At 43.5% G+C, this 16,080-nt stretch overlaps 1 protein-coding gene and 1 long non-coding RNA gene across 5 annotated transcripts in view; one reads left to right on the forward strand and one right to left on the reverse strand.

Annotated features, from left to right (window-relative positions):
* LOC132368868 (uncharacterized) overlaps window positions 1-16,080 on the forward strand; it is a 124,665-nt gene that overhangs the window by 66,377 nt on the left and 42,208 nt on the right. The window contains exon 3 of the long non-coding RNA XR_009504169.1: window positions 365-455. This is a non-coding gene — a long non-coding RNA (uncharacterized LOC132368868). The remainder of the gene's footprint in view (window positions 1-364; window positions 456-16,080) is intronic.
* The window catches only part of ACMSD (aminocarboxymuconate semialdehyde decarboxylase), a 98,250-nt gene that overhangs the window by 65,306 nt on the left and 16,864 nt on the right, over window positions 1-16,080 (reverse strand). For all 4 annotated transcript variants that reach the window (XM_059927618.1, XM_059927619.1, XM_059927617.1 and 1 more), the window contains exon 2: window positions 10,162-10,206. In XM_059927618.1, coding sequence (XP_059783601.1) covers window positions 10,162-10,206 — 45 coding nt within the window. The remainder of the gene's footprint in view (window positions 1-10,161; window positions 10,207-16,080) is intronic.

Here is a 16,080-nt window from a genome sequence, read left to right on the forward strand (position 1 = left end):
GTTGTTTATCCATCCTATATGTAATAGTTTGCATCTACTAATCCCAAACTCCCAATCCATCATCCTTCTCCCACCCCCCCCTCCCCCTTGGCAACCACAAGTCTGTTCTCTCTGTCTGTGTGTCTGTTTCTGTTTTGTAGACAAGTTCATTTCTGTCATATTTTAAATCCTACATATAAGTGATATCATATGATATTTGTCTTTCTCTCTCTGACTTATTTCACTTAGTATGATAATCTCTAGGTCCATCCATGTGGCTGCAAATGACATTATTTCATTCAGATGTTATTATTATTATGCTCTGCAGTGATGTTGAATTTGGAACATCTGAATATCTTTCTCTCTCTGTTATTTAAATTTGAAGTATCCGTGCTGGACTCCTTGGATCTCCTGGAGGATTTGGCATAACCGGGGCACAGCCTTCTTCGCTCGACCAGGCTTAGTTGGAGTGACAGGTCAGTGATTGCTTTTGGGAGGAAAGAAGATTCTTGGTTCTTCAGTTACCCTGCCTTCATTGCAACCTCTTCAGCTCCATGAGGAGGTATTGCTTCCAGCTTACCACCCAGCATACAAGACACTCATATATTGGATTTGGACTTCTTTTGGCCCAGAGCACAAGACGGGTGGGACAGAGTCATGGTCAGAGTTGATAATGACCACTTACTTTAAATCATTTTGGCAGATGGCACAGATTAGTTCAAACTCGTCCCATTTAGCCATGGCTCCATGGTTTCTTCTGCTTTGTGACATCAAATATCTGTGGAGTCTCAGATTCTGTCCTGCTAGCTGTTCTGTCTAGAAACTTCTGAGTTTTGGCTAATTTTTAAGATAGTTATAATAATATGACTTACCTTAAAGGGATCTTGTGAGCACGAAATGGGATAATCTTTATAAAGCACTTAGTAGAGTGTCTGACACATGTTGAGTGTTAGTTATTCTTAGTATTAGTTATTAATGATGTATGGCTAATTAGAGACTGAGCTGTCTCCTGACATTCCCCTGCTTTAAGGACACATGACCTCTGGCGGTGCTTCAGAGCCTCAAGGTTACCCTTGGGCCCTACGTGATGGCCGTGTAAGCATGTGGTGATCAAAGGCCTTGAGTTGTGCTTGATGGAGTTCTCTGCCCTCCTCCTCTTCCTCTTGGCTTGCACCCAGGTCTTGCTACACCTTCCTTCTTTATCCTTCTGATCCAAGCACTAGACCTTCCCCATCTCCTTCATGGAGGAGGCCGACCACTTTTCACCTTTAAGCGCGGCAGCCTGTGCACATCTCCCAAGCGTGAGCAAGCCCTCACATCCATGTTTTCATTGCTCACAGACTGGGGAATAGGTCAATGAGCAAGTGACTTGTGTAACTATGACAGGTATCTACACCCAGGCAGAGCCGAGTCTGTGAGATCAGAACATCAGGATTGATTTGCCTCAGTTCTGATTCTTTGCTGACAATGACAGCATCTGAACCACCTTCCTGGATTGGGGACTCTCCTGCAAGAGTACTGGTAGAGGTAGGGCCCAGCCTCCCTCTACTAAAACCCAAATACTTGCTCTCCTTGTCCCAAACTTGACTGATCAATGCTTGGTTGTGAATCAAAATCAAGTGATGCAAAAAGACAAGAACAGTTGAGTTTATGCTGCCAGTATTGATTACAGCAGTGGCCATGAGCTATGTCCATTGGCAGTGGTGCTGGTGGCAGTGTCCTAACCGGGCTGTACCTGTGGCATGGCCTTGGCCGTGGCTTCAGTCACCTGCACATTTGAGTGTGGTTCCCTAAGCATTTTGTAATTCTTGAGGGGCTTAAAATACTTTCAACAAATTCCTTTTCTGCTTGAACTAACCATTCTTTGTTTCTTTTGTTTGCAAGCAAGAGTGCTGATACTGACTGCGCAAATAGAATATAGGAACACATCTTTTTATTTGGTGAAGAAGGGAGTGGAGAGGGGTGATGGTAAAAGAGAAAAAGTTGAGAAACAAACTTTCATTTGGCAATTAGAAGTATTTTCTTTTGCTTCTTACTAGGAAAGCTTAATTACCACAAAATACCCAGTGTAGCAGAGTGCTGAAGAGCATGGTCTCTGCATTTCAATAGACAGGGGCTTAAATCTCATTAAATTACTTACTAACAGTATAACTGGCTAAGTTACAGCCCTTCTGAGTTTAACCTTCACTTTTTCTATCTGTAAAATGTGGACCATTTTATTTGTCATGCTTGTAGCCACCCAGCATCCTTGGAACACTTCCTATATGTGAAGATATTTTCACATTACGGTTCCCCCTTCCTGAGGGGGAATTCAGAGTTCACCTTCCCAGCTCCCCTTGTAGCAGGGGCGCTGGCATGTGCTCTAGGCTCTGCCAATCAGAAGCCCCCACGTGTGACTTTGATTTGGAAGTGGGCCCTGTGAGGAGGCAGGGACTCTGCAGAATCCAGAGTCTTTTAATAAGGGTGTTGCCCGAGGTGTCAGACATGGCTGGAGTGCTAAAGCTGCAGTGCTTTGGTCTCCAATCTCAGCATCGTCAACATGAGCTTCCTGTCTGCGACCAGGAGTGACAGCGCTCACAGCCTTGCTAGAACAGGTCCCCGGCCAGGTATTGGGCATTGTTTCTGTTAGCACAGCCTCTGAGCTTGATCTCTGGCCCTCCCAGAAAGTCTGTGAGCTGCTTCTCTAATTAAACTAGCTAGAGTGGATTCTGTTGTTTGCAACTAAGAACACAGAATGATACAGAAGATTCAATAATAGAATGTTTGTAATGAACTTAGTACAGTCCAGAGAGCTTGCTTAATGAATGATGGCCACATTTTGTTTTTGTTTTTTTTTGGAATTTTATTTATTTTTTTATACAGCAGGTTCTTATTAGTTATCTATTTTATACATATTACTGTCTATATGTCAATCCCAATCTCCCAATTCATCACACCACCACCCCCACCCGCCGCTGCTTTCCCCCCTAGGTGTCCATACGTTTGTTCTCTGTATCTGCGTCTCAATTTCTGCCCTGCAAACCAGTTCATCTGTACCATTTTTCTAGGTTCCACATATATGCGTTAATATACGATATTTGTTTTTCTCTTTCTCACTTACTTCACTCTGTATGACAGTCTCTAGATTCATCCAATGGCCAGATTTTACCATATACTATCAATGGCAAGGGAGGAGATTGGGTTTCTCTGGGAGGTGCACAAGTAAGTTTTGGTTTCAGACAAAGCAGAACATGTTAAAGCAGAAATGGATCATTTCTTTAGTTCAACTCTTGCATTTACCATTGAGTCCCTGAGATGCGGTGGTATAGAGCTTAGCTGCTAGAGAGCACTTAGTGGTATAGAACTGGGAAAAGAATTCAGGTTCATGAAGCCATTTTCCACCCTGTCAGGCTGATATTTGGTAATTGGTGTAATTATTTAGTAAGCAAGTGTTAATTACTATAATTTCCTAAGGAGTCCAATCTTTTTTGGGGGATTGCCCTAATTATGTTGCAGGAGAATCAGACTTACTAAACTTTTCCCTCCACACCCTTTATGCTGGATCCATGGTAAGGCAAATGAATGACAGCAGCTGTCAGGGGAGCTCTTTCTCAGTGAAAATTACCACAGGGCAGCTGTGCCCCAATAGGCTCCCAGTTCTCTTTGCTTTTTCAACCAGAATTTTGGGACCTGACAGTTATTGTAGAGAATCAATTCTTGATCCCTCTCACGTGATATTTAGGAACCCAGGATCCCTGCAGGGATATAAATGGGCCTCAGAAGTCAGCACTTGCTGCTAGGGGAGGGACTGGGGGGTCTCTTAGGTTCTGTTTTTAACATTGATCCCAACATTAACCAAGATTTTAAACTTAACTAATAATCAAGTAATTGGAGCAAGCTGCTCTAAATTATTCAACTCAGAAACAAATTCTGTTTTTTTATAAACCCTTGAAAGAAAACCAAGGGTTTTTTTTTTTTTGTTATTTTTATTTTAATTAAAGAATTCTCCAACCATCCATCACCACCCAGATAACTCATTTCAAATATACCTCTAATGTTTTTTAAGCCAGAACAGCATGGGGTAGTAGAAGTCATGATAACTACAGCCGTCAGGAAACCTGGATCCTATGTGTAAATCACTTACCCTTAAAGTCCTGCTTTATTTCCAGGGAAGCCCACTTCCAATGACTGACTGCCCCGGAGACGTAAAGGCCCCTCTTCTTTGCCCTCACCCCCCAACTTGGGACAACTCTGGAGGTTAGCTTTAGAGCTTCTTGTAGGGTCAGCTGAGGCCTCCACTGAGACTACATCACAGCTCAACATTGCCCTCTGTTTTATCCTGCTTCCTTCTTTTCCCTTTCAGTGATGTCCATTCTAAGAGCACTTCCTGATAAACCTTCTGCACTCTCATCTCCGTCTCAGAGTCTGATTCCCAAGGAACTTCACCTCTGACACTTCCGATTCTTAAGTTCTAGTTCTAACACTATCTGCAGATGAGTTCAAATATGGCTGGTATTTCAAATGTCTGGTATTGCGTATCATTAAAAATGTATTTTATGGAATTAACCATATGATACAGCAATCCCACTCCTGGGCATATATCCGGACAAAACTGTAATTCAAAAAGATACATGCATCCCTATGTTCATAGCAACGCTATTCACAGTAGCCAAGACATGGAAACAACCTAAATGTTCATTGACAGATGAATGCATAAATAAGATGTGGTATATATATACAAAGGAATACTACTCAGCCATAAAAAAGAATGAAATAATGCCATTTGCAGCAACATGCATGCAACTAGAGATTGTCCTACTAAGTGAAGTAAGTCAGGCAGAGAAAGACAAATACCATATGATACCACTTATCTGTGGAATCTAAAATATGACACAAATGAACCTATCTACAAAGCAGAAACAGACTCACAGACATAGAGATCAAACTTGTGGTTTCCAAGGGGGAGGGGAGGTGGGGGAGGGATAGACTTGGAGTTTGGGGTTAGTAGATGCAAACTATTACACACAGAATGGATAGACAACAAGGAAAAAACTAGCACAGAGGGGGAAAAAGCAACAATGTATTTGAAAATTCAGTATTTTATGTCAGATTCCATTCTCCTCCCCCTGCCCCCAGTCCCCACTCAGGCTCTCCCTCTAGACCATGCAAGCTGCCAGGCTGGTTGGGCTTGAGGTACGAAGGTGGCAGAAATGGCCCAGACACTGTCACCAGGAAGCAGCCTCTGTCCCACATGACGAGGTTCTGAAGGACAGCTTCACGGAGGCTCTATCACAACCACCTCCAGCTCTATTCACTCAGCCTAATGCTCTCTCTCCCAGATCTGCTTGTCCTCCTGGCTTGGCTGCTTCTGTCCTTTGATATCAGCATTATCTTTCTCATCCCTCTGAGACTACATCATTTTCTCACTTCCCTTGGCTTGACTTGTCACCATCCCGTCCATTTCCCAATGCCATTAAGTCTATCTCCAGAATAGACGCCGCAAGGGTCCACTTCTCTCCATCTCCACTGCTCCAGCTCTGGTCCAAGCCCCATCCTCTCTCACCTGAACGACTGCTCCAGCCTCCAGCCTCATCTCTTGCTGCTTTCACTCTTGCTCCCCTCCAACCCAGTCTCCACAAAGCAGCCAAGTAAACTCTTAAAACCCTAAATCAGATCTCACTACCTCCGCCACTTAAGACTCATGAATCGATTCTCGTTGCCTTGAAGGTAAAATCCAAACTCCTTAACCTGGCCAAAGACCCTTCATCATCCAGCCCGTGCCTGCCTCCACAGCTTCATCCCACGCCTACACCTTTATAAGTAGGCTCTTTATTAACCCTTTTCAGAATATTCTAAGTATGCTGTTTGTTTTCTGTTTGGAACCTGATTGACTTAGCTAAAAAATATGTACGTAAACATATTAAATAATACTATGTCCTTTTTAATAGGTGCGTGTATGTATAAGTAAAATCATAGGAAAAGGTCTGGAAAGATACCCACCAAACTGTTAATAGGAATTACTTTTGAGGATGGGGAGGGCTGATCCAAGGGAACTGTAGCTTTATCTTCAATAGCTTAAATTTAAAAAGGAGAATTTATTTGACAGCCTTATTTTTTTTTAAGTACCTTAAATCAAGAAAGGTTTCATGTGATTTTGTCCTTTTTTGTATGAATGTTATATTTGCATTGCAAATGGGACTCTTAGTTCATGTAGTTAATTCATATAATAAATGCACGTAAAAAGAGAAAAATAAATAAATAAAAAATAAAAAGGAGAATTTATTCAGATTCTACTTATGCAATGGAAAGTTAAGCTTAAAAATAAAATCATGAAATGAGGATATTGGACTAGATGAATGGCTTTCAATCGATTTTGGCTGCGACCCCACATTAAAAAATATATTTTCCATTGTGACCCACTACATCTGTATATATCTATCGGGGTTGGCCAAAAAGTTCGTTCGGGTAAGATGTTGCGGAAGAAGACGAACGAACTTTTTGGCCAACCCAAGATTTATACAGATACAAACTGAGACAAAAGTTTGATGAAACAACACTTACTCTTACCATGAACAATACATTCTGCTCTTTTCTTTTGTAGTCTATTTTATTTTTATTTTTATTTTATTATTATTTTTTTTAATGCTATTCTTGTCTGCTTACATTCTTTTTTTATGTATGTATGTATGTATGTATGGCTGTGTTGGGTCTTCGTTTCTGTGCAAGGGCTTTCTCTAGTTGTGGCAAGCGGGGGCCACTCTTCATCGTGGTGCGCGGGCCTCTCACTATCGCGGCTTCTCGTTGCCAAGCACAGGCTCCAGACGCGCAGGCTCAGTAATTGTGGCTCACGGGCCGAATTGCTCCACGGCATGTGGGATCTTCCCAGACCAGGGCTCGAACCCGCGTCCCCTGCATTGGCAGGCAGACTCTCAACCACTGCGCCACCAGGGAAGCCCTATTTTATTTTTAAAGCTGTCCTAACCCACTGAATTGATATTATGACTCACTGTTGGGTTGCAGCCCATATTTTCAAACACTGGGCTAGATGCTCCCTAGCCCTACAGCCCTATGATTCTTTATCTTCATGAGAATTGCCCTCTGCCTTGGCCTTCCCACCCCCTTGAATTCCCTTACTATTTATTGTCTCTTTTGCTCAGCACAAAATTGTCACTCTCTGTATGTTCTTTATTCATTTGAGTGTCTTCCTGGCTCCGCAGTGAGAGGGAAATCATTTTTTAGAGCAGGAACCTGATGATTGAAGATCACACAGAATAGCGTGTCTGAAAATGCTAAGTGTGATGGAAATGCGTGTGTGTGTCTTTGTATTTCAAGGGCCTGAAGAGCACTCAGTCGGTGTTTCTAGATGCTGCTGACCCATGGCTTTGAACTAGGTCCTGTGTCTGGCCTCCTCTGAACGCTGTTGGGTGTTCCTGCCATCAGCACTCAATTGTGCCGCCACCCCATGCGGCTCCTGAGAGGAGGCCGTACATATTTTCATGAATCTTCAACCAAATTATAAGTATTCAACCCAAGGACAAATGTTGTTTTTCAGTTCTGAACAAGGCTTTACCATGGCAAACAAATACCCCTCGGTTCATTCCAAAAGCATTGAAAAACCAAAGGTTAAGAAGAGAAACAAATAGGGCAGACCAGAGAAATGTATTGGAAAGACCTTTCAGAAAACAGGAATCTCTGAGGTAAATCATACATGGGGGACAGAAAAGATTTGTTCACCAAAGGGATACAGGAGAATGAAAAGAAATTTCAACCCCAAAGTGCTGGATTCTCTCATGGCTCTTAGCTGAATTTGCATATTTGTATATATTTGCGTGGTGTTTTCCAGTGACTGTGATCCCTGACCACTGTAATTAGGTAAATACCGATTTGGTTCTGTTTTGGTTTGCTTTGTTTTGTTTTTGAAACAGAGGAAAGGAAAGTGTCACTGTTTTGTTTTATAAGACTACTGTTATATCCAGTTTTGCTGGAAATATCAGGTAATAGATTTGACTGGAAATATTTTCATTCTTGGATTTCTTTTTGTTTGTTCTGGGTTTTTTTTTTTTTTGAGATTTACTGTTAAGTTTTTGCAGTCTCTTTGACACAGAAACAAGATGAAATGAAGGCCATTCAAATCCAGTGTCAAGGTTACAAACTGCAGCCTGGGACAGGGAGTAAAAAAAAAAAAAAAATTACAGGCTGCCCATCCCTGCACTTGGGGCTTCCTAGTGGCCTTGTCGTCGTCTCCACTCAGCTTGTCTTCTCATCTGGGGAGACTTGAGGCCAGCTTAGATCATCAGCTACCAGGCTAGGAACTGACACTTTTCATGGGAGAAGTGTAGCCCAGTGTCTAAATTGGCACTTAGTGGGTGGCCTTTGATGAAGGTGAAAATGGGCTGCTCCAGAGATTCTGATGTTTAAAAAACTCTTTAATGATTTCCCACTGCCTTCAGGATCAAGTACAAAGGCCTAAGCCCATCCTCCAAGGCCCCGTCTGATGAGGCTTCTGCCTTCCCCTCCAGCTTCTTCCCACCACTTTGTGCCCCAAACTCTTAACTGCCTCTATCCATCCTCCACAGATCAGACAAGGTGACCTTTTTCAGCCGCTAAGACCCTCCGAAGAATTTGCATTACATTGAGAATAAAACCCGGCCTCCTTAGCACGTGCTACAAGTTCCTCCATGATCTGGCCCCTGCCTACCTGGTTTCCTTCCATCTCCCCGATTCACCACATCTCAGCCAAACTGCCCTCCTTCCTTTTCCTTGAACACAGCTCTTCCTCATATGGAGAGCTTTGCAACTGCTATTCCCTCAGCCAGGGATGCTCTTCCGGGCTTTTCCTTCTCATCCTCCAAGTCTTTGCTAGCTCCCCGACCAGCCAGCCCAGATGCATCTTCCCAGTCATTCCCTGTTTCAGCACTGTTTTTTATTTCATTCTCTGAAGTGATCACGTTTGTTTGTCTCCCCCTAGAACTTGAGCACCATGGGGGCAGGGAGTATGTCTGTCTTTTTCACCAGCATATTCTGCGTGTCTAGACTGGTGGGCCTGGCATCAAATAGGTGTCAATAAAAATCAGTGAGTGAGTGAGTGAATAGAGCCAGTGGTTTTCAAACTTGAGTAAGCATCAGAACCACCTGGAGGCTTGTCAAAACTCAGATTGCTGGCCCTATCCTCAGCATTCCTGATTTGGTAGGTCTGAGGTGAGGCCCAAGAATTTGCCTTTCTCCTAGGTTCCCAGGTGAAATTGAACTTGCTGGTCCACAGACCACACTTTGAGAAATGCTGGTACCAACCCAAGCCAAATGCTTGAGTTCTAGGCTTACGTATGTTTGATATCTCCAGGCCTTTGCTCCCTGTCTTTGCTTTCTAGTTTCCTTTATTCCTTGGGCAAGCCTTCACCTCTGCTTCCAGACCCAGGATGAGCATCACTTCTTCCAGGAGGCCTTCTCCAGTCCTTGGTGCCCAAGTCTACATCCTCCAGTACCTGGTGCAAAAGCTGTCCTCACCTCATCACAGTGCATTGAGTTACCCCTGCATGTGGTCTTCCCACACCACCAGTCTTCCAGGGCCTGCCTTAGTCGTGTCTGTGCTCCACTGGGAGCTCGGGGGGGTTCCCCATGCACTCCACGAGGACATGTGATGCCTCTGCAAATGAAGTTGGACCTGACCTCTGTGCAGCTCTAGATTTGCAGCTCTCTCTCAGGCTTCGTTATTGGCTGAATGCTTTGCCCCAAGCCTTCTTCCTCTCGCTCTTTCCTCTGACCAAACTAAACCCTTTCTAACAGTGGCTTCTTCTCCCTTTTGCCTCCAGTGTTTAATTTCTCAGCCTGTGTGCAAACCTAAACAGTTTCATTTATTTGGTCAGTCGTAATATAATGTCATAACTGTGGAGAGGGCCAGGTCGCTTCCTTGACACAGAGCAATGCTAAAATTGGTTCTAGGGCAAAAAAAAAAAAAGAGAGGGAGAGAGAGACATTTCTTAATGGCTTGTCCAATTCCAATTTTATCTTCCTAAATGCTGTTCTTTGACGTTATCCCCATTTTTGCAAATAATTTTGAGAAACCTCAGTGCTGTCCCCTTGCCTACTATAAAGTCAGTTGGAGGGCAGAAGAGTTGGGGGTTCCTAGAGGCCCGCCTGCTGGAAGGTTTCAGACTCAGGAGGTCTGTGGGTCTGAGGCACACTCGTGCTTAGGGAGAAACTCACCTTGCCGTGGTGTTGGAGCTGCACCCAGCCTCCGTAACCGAATCTCTGTGGGGGAGAGGAAGCACAGTTAGACTGAAAGGCCAAAGCAGAGAGGACTGCAATAAAGGCGCATCCCTGGGACAGAGCATTCCAAGCTCTATCCTTTCAAGCAACACTTTCCCATTTTTCCCCACGCTCATGATCACTTATTCAATATTGATATTCAAATCAATGTTTTTCCTGAAATGTATTTATTCGGGAAGAAAATTCTCTGTCATAGAAGTGCTAGTTTTACCTTTTCTCCTAATGCAGGTTGTAATTTTTAAATAAGGATGCACATTAAAAAATATTTGTGTACCACCTAAAATCCTTTCCAGGCCACTAGGAGTACAGACCGTAGGGACCACTCTTCAGGAAATACCATCTTAGAACATTAACCCTGTTCTTCAAACTGTGGTATGCAATCCGTGAGTAGATCATGAAATCAGTTTAGTGGTTAATGACCCAGATGTTCTAAAAACATGAAAGAGTACGTGTAACAGATAAGGCTGGTGTCCTGCCCGTATTCCTTCCCTGAAGTGCTTCTGTGCACAGCAGCCCTCCTTCAACTAAAAGCACTCGCATTTCTTTGACAAGATTTTCCCTTTTGCCATTGGCGTCAACTTTGATTAGACCCTTCTAGAAGATCAGAAGTACCAGGAAATTAGTGGTGCTAATTTCCACCCCCCAAATCCCTCAATCAACGACTGAGGGCGTTTGTATATAAACTGCCCACACTGGTTTCCTCACCTCCTCGGGCAGGATGACTCTGAGGTGAGGCACACATTCTGCACTTTCACTGGCTGCCTTGCTTTCCCTGTCTCATTTCCCCGCTCTACTGGTGTTTCCTGGCATCACCTCCAGAGTAAACTGTTTGCATTTGAATCTGTATCTCAGGGTCTGCTTCTTGGAAAACCCAAGCTAAGATAGTAAAGCAATGGAATGGAATGGAATGAAATAGGATAGGATAGGATAGCATAGCATAGCATAGCATAGCATAGAACAAATATATTAGAATGCCTTCTGTGTAGTATTAATTTCATGAAACTCTTGTTTCCATTATAGATATAAATGTTTGTACTGAGTCACAGTATGAAATATATTTCTTCTTGGGGGTCATGAATAAAAATATTTGAAAGACTCTGCCTGTGAACATAGGCATATATGACTCATGTAACTATAGGCTTTAAAATCTCATTCTGTTCATTCATTCATTCATTTGTCGAACCCTCATGGAGTCCCACCATGACCAGCCTTTCTAGGGCAGAGAAAATAGAAGTGAAGGACAGTTGCAGCCTGTGTGGAGCACAGTCTTGAGAGGGCGAGGCTGGGGTGGGTGGGTAATTGAAGAGCCTTACTGCGTGTGAGGCACGCTGTGATAGAGTGACATACAGGTTCCCCAGGAGGAGGGGGCGAGGGTACTGACGCACAATGTGGGCCAGGCGGTGTCATGGGAGGGAGGCTGGAAAGGTAATCTGGGGTCAGATTGGAGAGGTGCTTCCAGTGTTCAGCATTTCCATGCTCCAGAGCAATGGCTCTCAAAGTGTGAAGTTGGGGGGAGGGCGTGGAGGCCAGAGACCACGATGTAAAGGGCTCATGGGCAGCTCTTGTCAGCAACAATGGGTAGAGTTAGTGAAGCTAAATATTGCACAACTCCTCGCTTGTTGTGGTTGGATGAGACCATGTGACCGTGGTTTGGCTGTCATGTCACGGTACAGGGACGTTGTCTTGAGGGGGCCAGGTCTCGGCAGATCCCTCTTCCTGGCTTCCCTCTCACCTGCAGACTCAGAGGGGAGGTCTGGGCCTGCAGCACAGGGGTGTTTGTGTGTCTCTATGTCCATCCCTGCATTCTGCCCCAGTAGACTTAAGATTTGGTCAGTTCTTTACCAGCCTTGTTCTACCTGGGCAGAAGGTCTGTTCTTGAATTCCAGCTCCAAATTGTCACATTAGCTCTGGAAGTCCACCTGCCTCCTCCCAGGTGACACTGGAGGACCTGGCTTAGTAGGCTGGTCACTCAAGGGAACCTGTCCATCAGGGACCCCAGTTTCTCCTCCTGGCACCCAATTTCTCCTTTGTTGGTGCCCTCCCACCCCTTCATGCATTCAGTACCCTTGTGCTTTTCCTCTCTCTTCTCCTGGATAAAGCTGCCCAGAGTGCATGTCGGGGGAAGGGGTGGAATGGCCTCAATCAGTTACACTTTAGAGTAAACCGAAATGCTCTCTCGAACCGGAAATTTACCATTGAAATCTTACTTTACTGTAAAAAGAAGGGTTTTATTTCCTTCTTTCCTTCCCGCCTTCTTTCTTTCCTTCCTTCCTTTCTCTGTTCCTTCCTTCCTCACTTTCTTTCTTTCTTTTTCTTAATTCCCTATGGAATGTTAACCCATAAGTTAGCTGGTGAGAGAAGTATTGCCCTGGGGAAGGGCAGAGAGGCAGGGAGGGGCAGAACGGAGGGATCTGGTCACACACAACAGTCCGCTTACAAGGTACTTTCTTGGAGTAACTTAACATCTTGAAGCCGTTGTTTTCTTATGTGTGAAATGAGGCTCACCGCAGTTGTGGTGACATAAGGTTTTATGGGAATGACTGAAACAATTCGGACAAAGCTATGGACACCAGACCTGGCTTATAGAAAGGGCTTCATCAATGCTAACCATGATAATGGTGGTGACAGTGGTGGAAGCAGAGGCGGTGGTGGCAGTAGTGGTGATGATGATGGTGATGACGGTGGTAGGGATGGTGGCGCTAGTAATGGTAGTGGTGGAGGCTATGACGTGGTAGTGGTGATAGTTGTGGTAGTGAGTTTGGTGGCAGTGGTGGTACCAATGATGGTGATGGTAGTGGTGGCAGGCAGTAATGGCAGTGGGGGTGGCATGGCGGTGACAGCCTCTTCCATCCTGAGGTCGTGAAATAAGGTGTACGCTGGGAGCAGACACTAAGGAGCACTGTGAAGGAAGGAGCCCTTTGTCACTCTGTGTTCCTCCCTTCCCTGTCTTGGAAAGCACTTGGAACGCTTTGGAACACCTTGTACTTGCCCTGAGCCTTTACAAAGACCTAACCTATTTGGGCCAACTTTATTCTGCTCCAAATCTGGCCTCCACACAATCCCCAGGCTCTCATCCTAGGTTGAACCAAGCCTGGGGTCTGAAATTTTTGACCCTCGGAGTAGTTTTTGCCAGAGCGTATACCAGGAGGCGTTTACCATCTGAAAATGTTTGACAGTGACTGGTGTCCCATAGGCATTTATGGGCATGACAAATAAAACAACATATTAAAAATTCAAGGGAATTCAGTTCTATCTACACGAGTTGTGTTTCTGAAATGGGTATATGTGAATCAGATGTTGATGAGCTGAATGACATTTTTAATGTCTTGGGGACCTCACACTCATGAGGTGAATAATGAACCTCCTGGGTGATGAAACCAGATATCTGTTTCCTCAGAGGAGTTGTTTAAAAGTCAAGTTATGTCTGGGATTTTGTCTCCTAAAACCTTACAGCGATCAAGTGCAATTAAATCATCACTAATCAAAGAAGATGTAAATAAATAATTTTTTACTAAAGGCTGGAATTTTGGGACCCCATTTAAAATTAGAAGAATCTTTGCAAGCCCTACTATCGGACACATAGTAGGTGGGCAGTGAAGTCTTGCTGAAGGAAAAAGCTGAAACCTTATTAGCATCCTTGTTGTTATGAATAATCTCATTGTGGATCAATCTGAAACAACTTTCACCCTGGTTTCTTGGGCCAGAGTGTGGGTCCTGATTCATCAGGAACAATGTAATCAAGTGCACCCTGAATCTACTCTCTTTCTACCTCAGGTAGATTTTCCCCCCTAAGGATCTTAACTCTAACTCTGACTACAATCATTATTAGCAAGTGAAAATGAAAAAATTTCTCAAATCCAAGTCCTCTGTAATCATTAGTTAATCACCAACCCAGGCGTGTTGATTCTGCTTTTCTATTTCTTCACTGAATAAGGAGGTCAAGGTTTTTGAAGTGTGTCTATTAATATTTAACAAGAAAAGGCAGGTTTGAAAAGAGATATCAGTTCTTCCGAAGGGGCTTCATCTTCCAAAATAAAACTAGGACTGGCTTATTCTTTTCATTTTTTTTTATTGGGAAGTTTGAAAAAATGGTGAGAAAAGATCGGAGATTGATGTTTTGAAATAATATTTTACCTACTAAGAAACGATCTGAAGACAAAGGAAATTCTGCTAGAAGTATTGAACTCTATGAACACCAAGGACTATCTGCTATCCACTAATGTCACTTTAATACTCTGATCATATAGACTGGAAATAAGGAAATAGAGAGAGAGAGAAGGAACCCAGCACCATTTAGATGTATTTTTATTTATCTCCCTCTTCCCAGTTTGAAAACACAAACTATTTTCTGCGAATTGTTTCATCACTGACTTGCCTGAAGTCCAACGGAAACTTCCAGCGCATAGCAGACCACATTGCTTGACCTGCTGTGAGGAAGGCCTCATTGGGTTTATGTGAGTGTGGAGAGTTGGGGAACGGGCTGGTGTCTAGCAGAGGGAAGCAGGGACATCCCTCCCATGATGTGCTCCTGGGCAGCTCTCGGAAGGTAGGTGTGGGTGTAGAGCTATGGAGGGGCCACCATAGCTCCACAAAGCTCTGGGATTCTAGGCTCATTTATGAGTCTCAGGGGCCTCATTTGTCCAGCAGGGCTAATGATAGAAATCCTATCTGAAACTCACAAGATTTTATGTGAATCAAATTACATGTATATATTGCTCTCTGGAAGTGTAAGAGTATTATGATTATTATTACTACCATCAGCAGCAGCAGCAGCATCAAGTATATCAGTTATCGAAACAAAAACAGATTCACAGACATAGAGAACAGGCTTGTGGTTGCCAAGGGGGAGGGGAGGTAGGGAAGGGAAGGATTGGGAGTATGGGATTAGCAGAGGCGAACTATTATATATAGGGTGGATAAACAACAAGGTCCTACTGTATAGCACAGGGAACTATATTCAATATCCTGTGACAAACCATAATGGAAAAGAATATGAAAAAGAATATATATATATTATATATATATACTCAGTTATATACATATAACTGAGTCACTTTGCTGTACAGAAGAAATTAGCACAACATTGTAAATCAACTATACTTCAATAAAATTTTTTTTAAAAAGTATATCAGTTATCTGCTTGCAGGGTGTGAGACTGCTTGATAAAAGCCTGGTTTATGGGTACAAAATGCCCCTCCCCTCTTTTCAGGAATAATTAGAAGATAGGAGGGCATAACTAGAAGATAGGAGGCATAACTAGAAGATAGGAAGGCATAACTAGAAGATAAGTAGGCATAACTAGACGATAAGAAGACATAACATAAAAAGCCAGCAAAATTTGCGCATGGGGAATCTCCAGGGCACACAGCTGTGGCTATAGCCTCCCCATGCTCTGCATCCCAGAGCTTCTGGAGCAGTTTTTTTTTTTTTTTTTTTGGAGCAGTTTTAACAGTGCCTTCAGGGCCCTGCATTAGGTGGGGCGGCTAGAAATTGTCAGCTCTTGGTGACCAGTTCTCAGATCAAAGTGGAGGCAGGCTTGGGAGGTAGGGTTATGGCACAGGATACTAGGTAGAATGTTTTGGGTATTCATCACTAGCATTGTGAAGTGGTGTCTACACTTTAATAAAATATGATGAGGATGACAGCATTCAGAACAGCAAGTTCCCATGTAGGCACTTAGGCTCCTTTTGGAGGGGTTAGTTTGATAGGGTTAGTTCTTACCATGAACTATAATAGGAAAACCTTTCAAAGATGGTTTAGCATCACTTGTATTTTCTGATCTACAATGTCCACTGGCCATCTTACCTAAAATACCAGTGGACAAAGAAACACTTAAGATGACCATTCTTCCAAGAG

Source organism: Balaenoptera ricei, chromosome 7 (genome assembly GCF_028023285.1).
Source record: "Balaenoptera ricei isolate mBalRic1 chromosome 7, mBalRic1.hap2, whole genome shotgun sequence".
Classification (NCBI taxonomy): domain Eukaryota; kingdom Metazoa; phylum Chordata; class Mammalia; order Artiodactyla; family Balaenopteridae; genus Balaenoptera; species Balaenoptera ricei.